A 12,014-nucleotide genomic window follows, 5' to 3' on the forward strand; every position below is an offset into this window, starting at 1 on the left:
AGAATTGCCGGCTACTACCGGAAATTTGTTCCAAACTATAGTGCCCTAGACAAACCCCTCATGGATCTCACCAGAAAGAATTTACCCCACCAGGTAGCATGGGCCCCAGAGTGTGAACAGGCATTCCAACAGCTCATACAGGCCCTTGTTAATAGTCCTGTGCTAGCTGCTCCCATGATTTCTTGTTCACACACACACTTCAATCTTCAGATTGGGAGTGGTACTGAGCCAGGTTGGAAAACATCCCGTGGCTTATCTGAGCAGGAAACTTCTACACAGGGAGGTGAGATACGCATCCATCGAAAAGGAGTGCCTGGCTGTGGTGTTGGCCCTAAAGAAACTCCAACCATGTTGTACGGATAGCAGTTCACTCTACTCATGGATCACAATCCATTGGTATGACTAAACCGAGTTGCGGAGGACAGTGCATAGTTTTTGCACTGGAGTTTGGCTGACTTTACTATTTACTACCGCCCAGGGAAGCAGAATGGCAATGCCGACAGGTTATCTCGACAAACTGAACTGGAAAAGTGATCCGTGAGTACTCCTCCGACCTCTCCAAGCAGTTCTGGTAAAGATCAGACTGTGTTTGCTGGCTTGTGGTTAAGTAGGAGCAGTGTAGCGGGATAGAGGCACTAACTACACTTTTATTCCCTTTGTTCGGGTATTTGAACCCCCCTCGTTTGTTTACCGAAAAAATGTGTGTGGTCTCCATGCTTGAAATTCATGTTTAGGCTTGATTAGAAGATTGTGCTTGTCACATTGTCCCATTAGAAGATTGTGCTTGTATGGGAGACGACATGTAGGGGTCAGTGCATAAAAGCCGTGTGTGACCAAAATTAAATCAGTTGACTCACAGAACTATGTGTTGTCTAGTTGCTGGGGGGAAAGTGTTTTGGATTAGTATACTGCTTATTTCAGCTATGAGGAAGGGATAGCAGAGATACCTATGCTAGGTGTTGGAGCTCCGCTACATACAGTGTCACTTACACACAAACCCACACACACACTGTCATTCAAACACAAACTCACACCACTTTATAAAAAAGTCACACTTTATTTACATAAACACAGCAATTTAACACACACACACACCAATTTACAACCATTCATACAATGAACAATCCGCCTTTACCTCCAGTTACCGTATATACTCGAGTATAAGCCGACCTGAATATAAGCCGAGGCCCCTAATTTTACCCCCAAAAACTGGGGAAACTTATTGACTCGAGTATAAGACTAGGGTGGGAAATGCAGCAGCTACTGGTAAATTTCTAAATAAAATTAATTGAATATTTATTTACAGTGTGTGTATATAATGAATGCAGTGTGTGTGTATGAGTGCAGTGTGTGTGTATGAGTGCAGTGTGTGTGTATGAATGCAGTGTGTGTGTATGAATGCAGTGTGTGTGTATGCGTGCAGTGTGTGTGTATGAATGCAGTGTGTGTGTTTGAATGCAGTGTGTGTGTTTGAATGCAGTGTGTGTGTGTGATGCAGAGCCTTGGTGGGGGTGGGCATTTTTATTATTGTTTAATTATTATTTTAATATTAATTGTTTTTTGTTTTATTAATATTTTTTTATTATTATAATTTATTTTTTGTTTTTTTTTAAATATTATTCTATTATTATTTATATTTTTTTTCGTCCCCCCTCCCTGCTTGATACATGCAGGGAGGGGGGCTCTCACTCCCTGGTGGTCCAGTGGCATTGGCAGTTCAGTGGAGCGTGTACTTACCTCTCCTGCAGCTCCTGTCAGCTCCCTCCTCCTCCGCGCCGGTCCAGTCAGCTCCCATGTCAGCTCCCAGTGTAAGTTTTACGTCCGCGCTCTGACCCCGCGGCTCTCGCGAGACTTACATTGGGACTTGCAGAGGGAACTGACCGGACCGGCGCGGAGGAGAAGGGAGCTGACAGGAGCTGCAGGAGAGGTAAGTAAACGCTTCCTGCCAGCCCCCCTCCTACACAGCCCCTTGTCTGTATTATGGCAATGTAAATTGCCATAATAGAGACGTTGACTCGAGTATAAATCGAGTTGGGGTTTTTCAGCACAAAAAAATGTGCTGAAAAACTCGACTTATATTCAAGTATATACGGTATGCCATATCTGGGTGCTGTCAAAAGAAAAAATCCCAGGCAGTCACTGTGATAACTTCAAGCAGATTTAATGGACCTGGCAACATTTCAAACTGTACCCAGGTCTTTATCAAGCTTGATAAAGACCTGGGTACAGGTCAAAACATTGTTGTGCCCATTAAATCTGCTTGAAGTTATCACAGTGAGTGCCTGAGATTTTTTTTTTTTATATATATCTGATTGATAGGGTATGCTGACCTATCTTTTTTCTTGTGATACTTGGGTGCTTTGACTGGAGGAGAAGGCCTCCAGCATGCAGGAAGTGAGAGCAGTGCACTCTGAGCACAGGCTGCTTTCACTGCCTGAAGGAAGCAGAGTGCTCTGCTCGGGTGCTGGGATTACAGTAAACCCTGCTCCCCGAGCAGGTAATTGGCAGCAGAGGGAGCCCAGCAGAAGAAATGGCTGCATTGGGGGGTGGCTAAAGAGCTGCCCACTCAGCAAACCAGCCCCAGAAAGCAGACACCCCTGACAGGTGGGTTCCCCCAGGTGAATGTCTTATTTGCCTAATGATAGTGCTGGCCCTGATGATCGATATTGTAGGACACAGCATGCATTTTAATGTAAACACTGCCTTTTCAGACACCTAAGGACACCTCTGCAGCAGATGGCCATTAAAGATGCTTCCTGGGTCAATGCAGCACAATGTGGAGACACTGATGTTCAAAGTCTCCATGCTTTGCATGGAGGCATTAAATGCTCCTCATAGACATGCATTGGTTCAATGCATCTCTATTAGGAGATGCTAATTGTCACAGCGTGGTGTTTTTCTGCACATGCGTAATAGCCTCCTCATGCTTTCCTATGGGAAAGTATTTGATTGGCTGGAGGCAGAGCAGGGGCAGAGCCAGCTGCAGTGGACCCACATGGTGCTGGAATAAAGGTAAGTTTACTACCTTTTTTAATTTTTTTTAATTCTTTATTTTGTTTGTGCATAGTTTAACAATCGAATATCAGAAATGTCACAACAGCATACACAAACAGTTTACAAGCACTTATTAGTTAACTGTTGAACAGCATCAGAGAAAACGCACATTTTTTAGTTAATAATACAAGCTAATTAAATACAAGCAGGGTAACTCCGCCTAACAGTGCAAATTTTTGTCGCTTAGTAACAGTAGCGTAAGGTTGATTTTTTTTTTATTTTTTAAAGTGTCACCACTTCAGTGTCATTGATATGGTTATGCAGGATTATGCTGAAGCGAAGGTCTTACAATTTGTTCAGTAACAGCATAACATGCAATAGGTAAGACATTAAATTCACTGTTCAGGTTATGATAGATTACACAGTGCTGACTAAAGAGAGGTATGCCGTTCTACCTCGGCTTTCTGCTTAGCTAATATTTTCATTAAAGTAGGGTGCCACCGGGCAGAGCATCCTACATTCCGCTATCTCCCTCAGCGTGTAGTAAGCTTAAACTAAAATTAACTATATACAAGGTTATGTGCAGAGGTTATTTATGTTAGTCAACGCATACCATACACTTTTCCTCCTTTCTTCCCCCTTCCCCTCCCTTCCTTCAACTGGCACAATTTTATTTTATCAGGGATGAGTAGTGCAGAGGATGTAGTTTCCGAGTCTGTGTAGCTGCGTAGGTATCGGTGTCACTAAACGATGTCATGTAGGAACCCGGTGGTGCCATGTGGCGGTGGTCCGATTCCCGCACTCGGAGGTCCTGGGGTGCCGTAGTTAGAAAGGGTACACTGTTAGTGGCAGCATTAAGCTCTTGTTGCATCCCCTTGATGGCTTGGTAAATAGCCAGGGACCCCGCGGGTGACGTCGGGTGTTGGCCTTAAGTGGTGACCGCTGCGTAGGAGTCCGGCGTGGATCCTTGTGGTATGAATGGGGTCACCCTAGCCGGATTCCATGTGTGGGTTGATGGGGCATTGTTGGATGGCCCCTCCTGGGAGAGGGGGTCATGCGGCAGGCCAAGAGCCCGTAGTAGGGCAGGAGCATCCTGGATGTTTTGTACTACGTGTGTGTTCGCCCCCTGTCTAATTATTAGGGTTTGGGAGGACCGCAATCGGTATTCAATCTTGTGTTTCTGGAGAATAGAGGTGAGAGGGCGTAGTGACCTCCGCCAGGCTAGAGTGCCGCTGGACAGGTCCGCAAAGAAGGCTTGTTCCATGGTCTCAAAGCGGAAAGGGGTTTTACCCCATAGGGCAGAGAGGACCGCCGCCTTGTCCCTGCCGGTTCGGAAGGTGACTATTACGTCTCTCAAGGCAGTGGCGGGGGCCGTTATTGGCTTGGGTACCCTGAAGACCTCCTCTGGGGTAAGTTTGCCTTGACCGTGCGGCATTATTGCAGAGAGCATGTGTCCCGTGACTTTCGGCAACTCTGTTTCTGATATTCCCTCAGGGACTCCTCTGATCTTTATGTTGTGCCGTCGCTTGAAGTCCTCTTGGGTCGCAAGGCGACGTTCATATTGCAGGCTTTGCATTTGTAGGTTTTGCACGGTCTGTTGCAACGTGGCTATGTTCTGTGCATGGAACTGTGTGGATCCCTCCAGTTTAGTGATGCGGCCTGTCAGGCCTCTCAAGTCAGCGTGTAGCGCTGTGACATCTGCGTGGATGTGCTGATGTAGGTCTGCCAGCAGTGCCTTTAGTACTGCCGTGGTTACTGGTTCTGAGTCCGCACGTGTGCCCTTTTGTTTCTTCTTCCATGTTGGGGTGGGAGACGGCTGGTCCTCCTCATCTATGTCATCGGACAATTCTTCGGAGAAATCTGAACAGCCGCCATGCTGTGCCGCCATGCTGGTTCTGCTGGTGCCTTGTGCTTGACTCCACATCTCCCCGATCGTGAGCCCCGAGGTTTGGCTTGTTTGGTATAATTTTTTTCCCCTTTCGCCCCATGTGTTTGTGGGGTATGTTTTGGTCGTTTGTAAGGGGGTGATGGGGTGTTGCAATTTTTTTTTTTTCCCCATGTAGTGCTCGGAGCGTTCAGTTTGTGCGACCGTTCATTCCAGCGTTCAGGCTCCAGTTTATTACCTTTTTAAAGTGTGCCAAGGGGGGGCAGGGGCCTAAACTATGTTTTAACACTATAGTGACAGTATTTCTGTCACCCTTGTGCTCCTTTAAGACCAATAAATATGAACATTGCACTCAGCTCAGACTAATTGACTAATTTTCAAATCTAACAAAAAAAGGTTTTTTTTCCAAACAGATCTAGAAACAGCCAACTTAAACCAACGTAAAATCATTTTTCCAACCTTAAGTTCTTTTACAAATGTATTAACAGGTTTCATTTTTTTCTTTGTTCTCTAAAGCAATGTAGCTACTCCTATTTCTTATAAAACTGTGCTAAACGAGAAGATTGTAAAGGAAAACAACAAAAACTAATTCACACTTAGTAATTTATTATACATTAGATTTCTGTTATACAACATTGTCAGGGCACACATGCTGCTGCTTATTGATGTTTTTGATGGCAAGCAAGAAAGTATATATTTATGAAGCTAGTGTTTAAACAGCAGGCTTTAACTAGGAGTACATGTGTAAAAACTCAACACTAGAGACAAATATTTAGATTAAGAACAGAAAACAGAAAACAGAATTAAAGCCAAACTGTGTGAAGCAACCTACACTATAAAATAGCTAAAATAATCCATACTATTAAACAGAACATATAGTGGTCAGATTTATACACTTATTTACAAGTACAAAATAAATTGCATTTATTTTTTTAACCAAATAGCTTTTCCTCAATGTAGGCATGTATGTGACAGATCATATAACAACATTATGTTAACACTGAGCCAGCAGGTGATTCATCAAAATAAATTGGAAATTAGAAATGTTCCTAATGTTTTAGGCACAGAATGTATTCTGTAATCAAAATTCAAAGATAATCACATGTGGGCTGCATGACCCATGGGATTATGTAATGTACTATATGGCCTCAGTTTGTGAAATTCAATATTATTAGCAAAGAAACTTTGGGTACACGATGGAGGAATAAATAAAATGGAGACAGTTTACTAACCCCTTTTTCTAGTTCAACATGGCTGATGTTGATTCTTTGAATCAGAACTTACTCTCCCAGCAATGACACACTGAAAGTGGCTGGTGATAGTCTAACTGTATTTTATGCCAGTGGTTAATATGACGTTTTTAAATGGGTTCTATGTAGTGATGTCCCGAACAGTTCCCGGCGAACATAGCGTGTTCGCGTTTGCCACTGACGCCGAACATATGCGATGTTCGGTCCGCCCCCTATTCGTCATCATTGAGTAAACTTTGACCCTGTACCTCACAGTCAGCAGACACATTCCAGCCAATCAGCAGCAGACCCTCCCTCCTAGACAGCATACAATTTAGATTAATTCTTAAGCTGCATTCTTTTATTTTTGTTTTTTTTTGTTTTGTTTGTGTTTATTATACATTATCCTCCATAGCCAGTAACCTGTATTTATTATACATTATCCCCCATAGCCAGTAACCTGTGTTTATTATACATTATCCTCCCCATAGCCAGTAACCTGTTTATTATACATTATCCTCCCATAGCCAGTAACCTGTGTTTATTATACATTATCCTCCTCATAGCCAGTAACCTGTGTTTATTATACATTATCCTCCCATAGCCAGTAACCTGTGTTTATTATACATTATCCTCCCATAGCCAGTAACCTGTGTTTATTATACATTATCCCCCCATAGCCAGTAACCTGTGCTTATTATACATTATCCTCCCATAACCAGTAACCTGTGTTTATTATACATTATCCCTCCCATAGCCAGTAACCTGTGTTTATTATACATTATTCCCCATAGTCATTTATCGTTGGACCTAGGCAGCATGATGTCTTAGGCCGGCCCAGAGAGTGAGTGAGTGAGTGAGTGAGTGAATAATATAATATATATGTTCAGAAACATATTAGTAATATATGTAAATCGGGTTCATGCAAAGAGGGTGAAAAGGTATTAAAGAAAAACACACTTATTGCATCAAATTTACAAAGCCAAACTTTTAAAAGCTTTCCTCATTTCTTTCTCGGGATGAGGAATATATTGGTTGTAGACTGAGGATTTCCATCTGCCCAATCTTTTAATAATATGCACTGGAGTGTCAGTGTTGAAGGAGACCGAACCTGCCCCTATTCTAAATGAAAGACCCAAGACATGGATACAACCCAATCTTAGGAGTAGTGTTCTGATGTAGAAGATGAATTTAGCCATAGTCAGAGGGATTCAGTGAGAGTAGTGGTGAAATGTGTGTGGCATGACTGAGTGTGGGTAAGTAAGAGTCAAGTATTTTAACTGGGCACTAGTTCTAGGTGGGATAAAGTGGTATAGCGGATGGATGAGTAGTTTGGTTCGTTTTAGAGGTTTGTAGAGAAAGTATATAGTGATCATGATTTTTAGCAATATCCAATATTTTTAAGGTGGTCTCAAACAAACATAAAATGCTATATAAAATTTGTGGGAATATCGAATAGTCGTGTACAGTAAATCAGAGAAGGCTCAGAATATCGAACCATCGATCGGTAACCTGGATGAAGTAGGGGGTCTATCTGTTTTATTAAATATGCGGTAATATGCTTTTAATGGGATAGGACATTAGGAATGGTGTGATTGGGATAAGTGGTTGTGGCTGTATTTACCTTATCCTGGGACCGACCTGGCTCCTAAGCTTGAGCCGCGCATGGCTGGATCACTCCTGCCTCCACACGAGCCGCATGCGGCTTGATCTCCTCTTCAGACTTAGCCGCGTGCACTGACCGCAGTGATCGGTCACGTGGCCCGCCTGGCACTAGGAGCACGGCTCGAGTCACGAGCTCGCTCTTAAAGGGGCAGTGGGAGCCAACAGTTGATTCAGGTTCCCATTGGCCCACGTCATTCCAGCACCCCCACACACAAATGTTTTGGGGGCGTAGGCATGACGTGGGCCAATCAAATGTTAAAGGACATTTAAACTTCCCTAGCCCTATCCACTTTGTCCTATCGTGGTTTCTGTGTCAGTACCCTTTAGTGCGTTCCTAGATCTATTTTGTTTATTTTGGTATTGACCATGGCTTTGTTCTTGACTCTGAATTTATCTTTAACCCTTTCCTGTCTTGTTTGCCTGTGTGACTGATTACCATCTACCTGACCGCTATTAAGCATGTCGGGTCAGTCAGGTAGGAGCAACATTGCTGGGTCATCCCCTTCTGGGGTGAAATTCGCTTGTTGATAGCTGCTTAAAATGAGATATTGAGGGAGCTCACACGAAGTGCGTCTTTCCTCCATGACATCTAGGCCCCGCCCAACGGAAGCTGCATTCTTAGTGAGAGGAGGGACAGTTTAGCTGCTGCTGATTTAATAGGGAAATTGATAGCTAGGCTAGTGTATTCAGTGTCCACTACAGTCCTGAAGGATTCATCTGATCTCTGCTGTAAGGACAGCACCCAAAAAGCCCTTTTTAGGGCTAGAACATCAGTCTGCTTTTTTTTTTTTTCTGTGTAATCTAATTGCAGTTGCCTGCCTGCCAGCGTGTGTGTCAGGCTCACAGCGTATACTGTGCCTACTTGCCCAGTGCCACCACTCATATCTGGTGTCACAATAGCTTGCATTTAAAAAAACAAAACAAAAAAAAAACGTTTTTGACTGTAATATAATAGCAGTCAGTTTCCTTCACACGTGTTCGTTTCAGGGTCTGCCAGGGCACAGTGTCACACCAGTGCAACTCATATCTGGTGTAACAGTAGTGTACATTAAAAAAAAAATACAGGGGGCTTGTTGTCACCTTTCGGGGACCCTTGGTGTTGTACGTGGCTGGGTGGAGGAAGAGACCTTCAATGACATCAGTGAGGACAAGGAACGGGACATGGCTAGCTTGGTATCCAAACTTGTGCAAATGGGGAGTTTGCGGTTGTGCAAATGGATTGTTTGCGGTTGTTTGTGGTGCGTTAAACGGGGAGTTTGGTCTGTCACTGTGAAGCGGGCGTAACCCTTACACTACCTGATCAAAACAACATCATACCTGATGTTTTAAAGCACGTTATTCCAAACAATTTAGGAATGTTAGGTGATTTATGCCCTTTATGGTTTAAAACCAGACTCTGCATCAACTATGTAATTTTCCATGGGAGTTTTGCCATGGATCCCCCTCCGGCATGCCACAGTCCAGGTGTTAGTCCCCTTGAGACAACTTTTCCATCACTATTGTGGCCAGAAAGAGTCCCTGTGGGTTTTAAAATTCGCCTGCCTATTGAAGTCTATGGCGGTTCGCCCGGTTTGCCCGTTCGCGAACATTTGCGGAAGTTCGCGTTCGCCGTTTGCGAACGGAAAATTTTATGTTCGCGACATCACTAGTTCTATGCAAAACAATATACAATGTCGTCTTACCACTTCTGGTAATAATGGGTCCAGCAGATACCACTGCATTTCCAGAAAGGCTTTGAGGAGTAAGTGTGGTTTTCAATACTGCATCTCTTCTTTCTCTGTTGTGACAAGTCTGTAGGTATATAATAGCATTGGTGTTACATTATTGTGACCACTGATCTAAAAACAAACACTAATTATTAAATACCTCTAAACACAGCAATAATTAAAGAGACAAAATTAACTATTAATATTGGTTATGTGCTTTTGCTTCCCTCAACATTTACTATTGTATAGGAACACTATAGGCACCCAGACCACTTCATTTAATTGAAGTGGTGTGAGTTCCATGTGCCCCTGTTTTAACCATGTAGTTGAAAACGTTGCTGTTCTGCAGGAAAGGCAATGTTTACATGACTGATTTAACTTACCTTTAGTGGATGTTATGCTAACAGCCACTAGAGGCACCACAGCGAAATAGTGGAGCTTTTATATCTGCATTGTGCAGCATGGCATTTTGCCACACATGTGAACTAGTCTCTCAATTATTTCCTATGGGAAGTATTAAATAGGCCGAGATCACCAGTCTCAATGATCTCAGGCAAAGAGCTTCAGTTAGGAAACCAGTGCTGCGAGGATGAAAACTTAAAGGAAAACTCCAGTGCCAGTAAACATTTTCTTTATAATTGAAAACTTACTTTTTTTTTACGTCTTAATTTTTTACATGTTTACTTGTCTAAAGTCACCAATTGCTAATTATAGCTGATACATTAAAGCAGGAACAGGTTGTCCCATTGGGCACTCGGTCATGGACCAAGGACCTGACAGCTGGAGATCAAAGGATCTCCCCGACTGACAATTGCAGGGCCAACACTACTTGAGTGATAGCCAGACAAGGGAATCCAAGGTCAGTAGAAGACCAATGACCAGCCCTATCATAAGGCCAGAAGAGGAAGTCTACACCGGCTGGGGGTACCCACAAGGGTACCTACTTATGTATAGGTCAGCAAGAGGGAGAGGAAATTAAGTTTAAGTTGTTGTATTTTAGTAATATCTGCCCCACATACTATAGCCCCTATCCACTCTACATACGACAGCCCTTATCTTTCCACATAGTACAGTCAGTATCCCACACACACTGTAGCCCCTATCCACCACACTACAGTGTTTATCTCTCCATATATTATAGTTTCCACTCTCTACACACAATTCATAATCTGTTCCCCCATATACTGTAGCCCCCATTCCCCACACACAAACACTTTATTGTTTATCCCCCCATATTATACAAAAAGCAATAATTAGAGTTCCCGAAGTAGTGTCTACACAACCAATGTGTTTAAGCCCTGAATCCCCAAAACAAGGATATGCAATATAACCTTGAATTTATATACAATAAAAACTGCATCTACCACTTTCAATTCAATTATAATTCTGGGGGGAAAGTAGTAGGCAAATGTCTTAACATTGATTACTAAATCTAATATAAATTTAATATAAATATAATTAAGAGTAGTGCATCATGATATAAATATAATGCCCAATCATTCCCATCCTGTAATGCCTCATACTCGTCAACTGGGGGTGTTTATTACAAATCATATTTCTCTCACGTCGTAAATAAGTTCTATTAATGAAATCCTGTAGCAAATCAAATATATGTGCAATGCCTAAAAATATCAGCTACACCTAAAGAGTCTTAATAGTAAGAGATCAATATCTCCATTTTAGCACATAATGAAGAGGGGAAAAAGAAAATGCAAGGTTAAATTCTGGCTGTTCCTTACAGTAGCCCTGCTCAAAATTCTTATAGATATATAGTATCTCTATTTATTTCCCAGCCATCATTGACCAAGTTAACAAATGAATGCAGTATAAGAGTGGAAGTATAAATAAATAGATAAGTAACGCACTTGACACATGTTTCACCCACGGTTCTGGATCATCAGGTTCCAAAATTTGCTGCTTAGCTGGATATTTACAGGTACAGACACTATTTTTGATTGGTCAATGGTGTGATCACATGATTGCCTAATGTGTTGTAAGTTTGTTGTGAGAGGCATAAGAGGCGTGATAAATGGGAGGGTCACCCAACCCTAATCTTGTCCATGTGCTGAAGGGATGGTTCTGGACCAGACAGAGCCCATCTACATGGTGGGGGTAAAGGGCTTTCTGACAATGAATAACCCTCCTTACATACATAAGTGACTATGGGGCATGGTGAAATAGCAAGATGCCAGATCGTATCCATAGAACGAAAATTTTAAAAAGTATAATAATATTGCATGAATGATCAGAGTCTTATTGCCGCATCAAACATGTGGAGACCGGTTATCCACATCTATAATGCTGCAATTGAGTTGATCATAACCTCATACTGATCTTGACCAGCTTAGTTAGAAAGTTCGTACAGAAAAAGGGGGTACTTATGGGGAGTTACATATGTCTTCATAGTAAACGAGGTGATACTCAGAAAATCACTTTATTAAAATGTATACAGTAAGATCTTGATACTAATAAAGACGAGCAGTCTATCCAAGGCCATAACACAATATACTATGCCCCATCCAGGCTGGACACTCA

The 12,014-nt window shown here is 42.5% G+C and overlaps 1 protein-coding gene across 1 annotated transcript in view; it reads right to left on the minus strand.

Annotated features, from left to right (window-relative positions):
• Nucleotides 1–12,014, minus strand: part of LOC134593986 (zona pellucida-like domain-containing protein 1) — a 201,382-nt gene that overhangs the window by 44,924 nt on the left and 144,444 nt on the right. Inside the window, exon 9 of the mRNA XM_063444612.1 lies at nt 9,456–9,564. Coding sequence (XP_063300682.1) covers nt 9,456–9,564 — 109 coding nt within the window. The remainder of the gene's footprint in view (nt 1–9,455; nt 9,565–12,014) is intronic.

The sequence above is a fragment of the Pelobates fuscus genome, chromosome 1 (genome assembly GCF_036172605.1).
Source record: "Pelobates fuscus isolate aPelFus1 chromosome 1, aPelFus1.pri, whole genome shotgun sequence".
Classification (NCBI taxonomy): domain Eukaryota; kingdom Metazoa; phylum Chordata; class Amphibia; order Anura; family Pelobatidae; genus Pelobates; species Pelobates fuscus.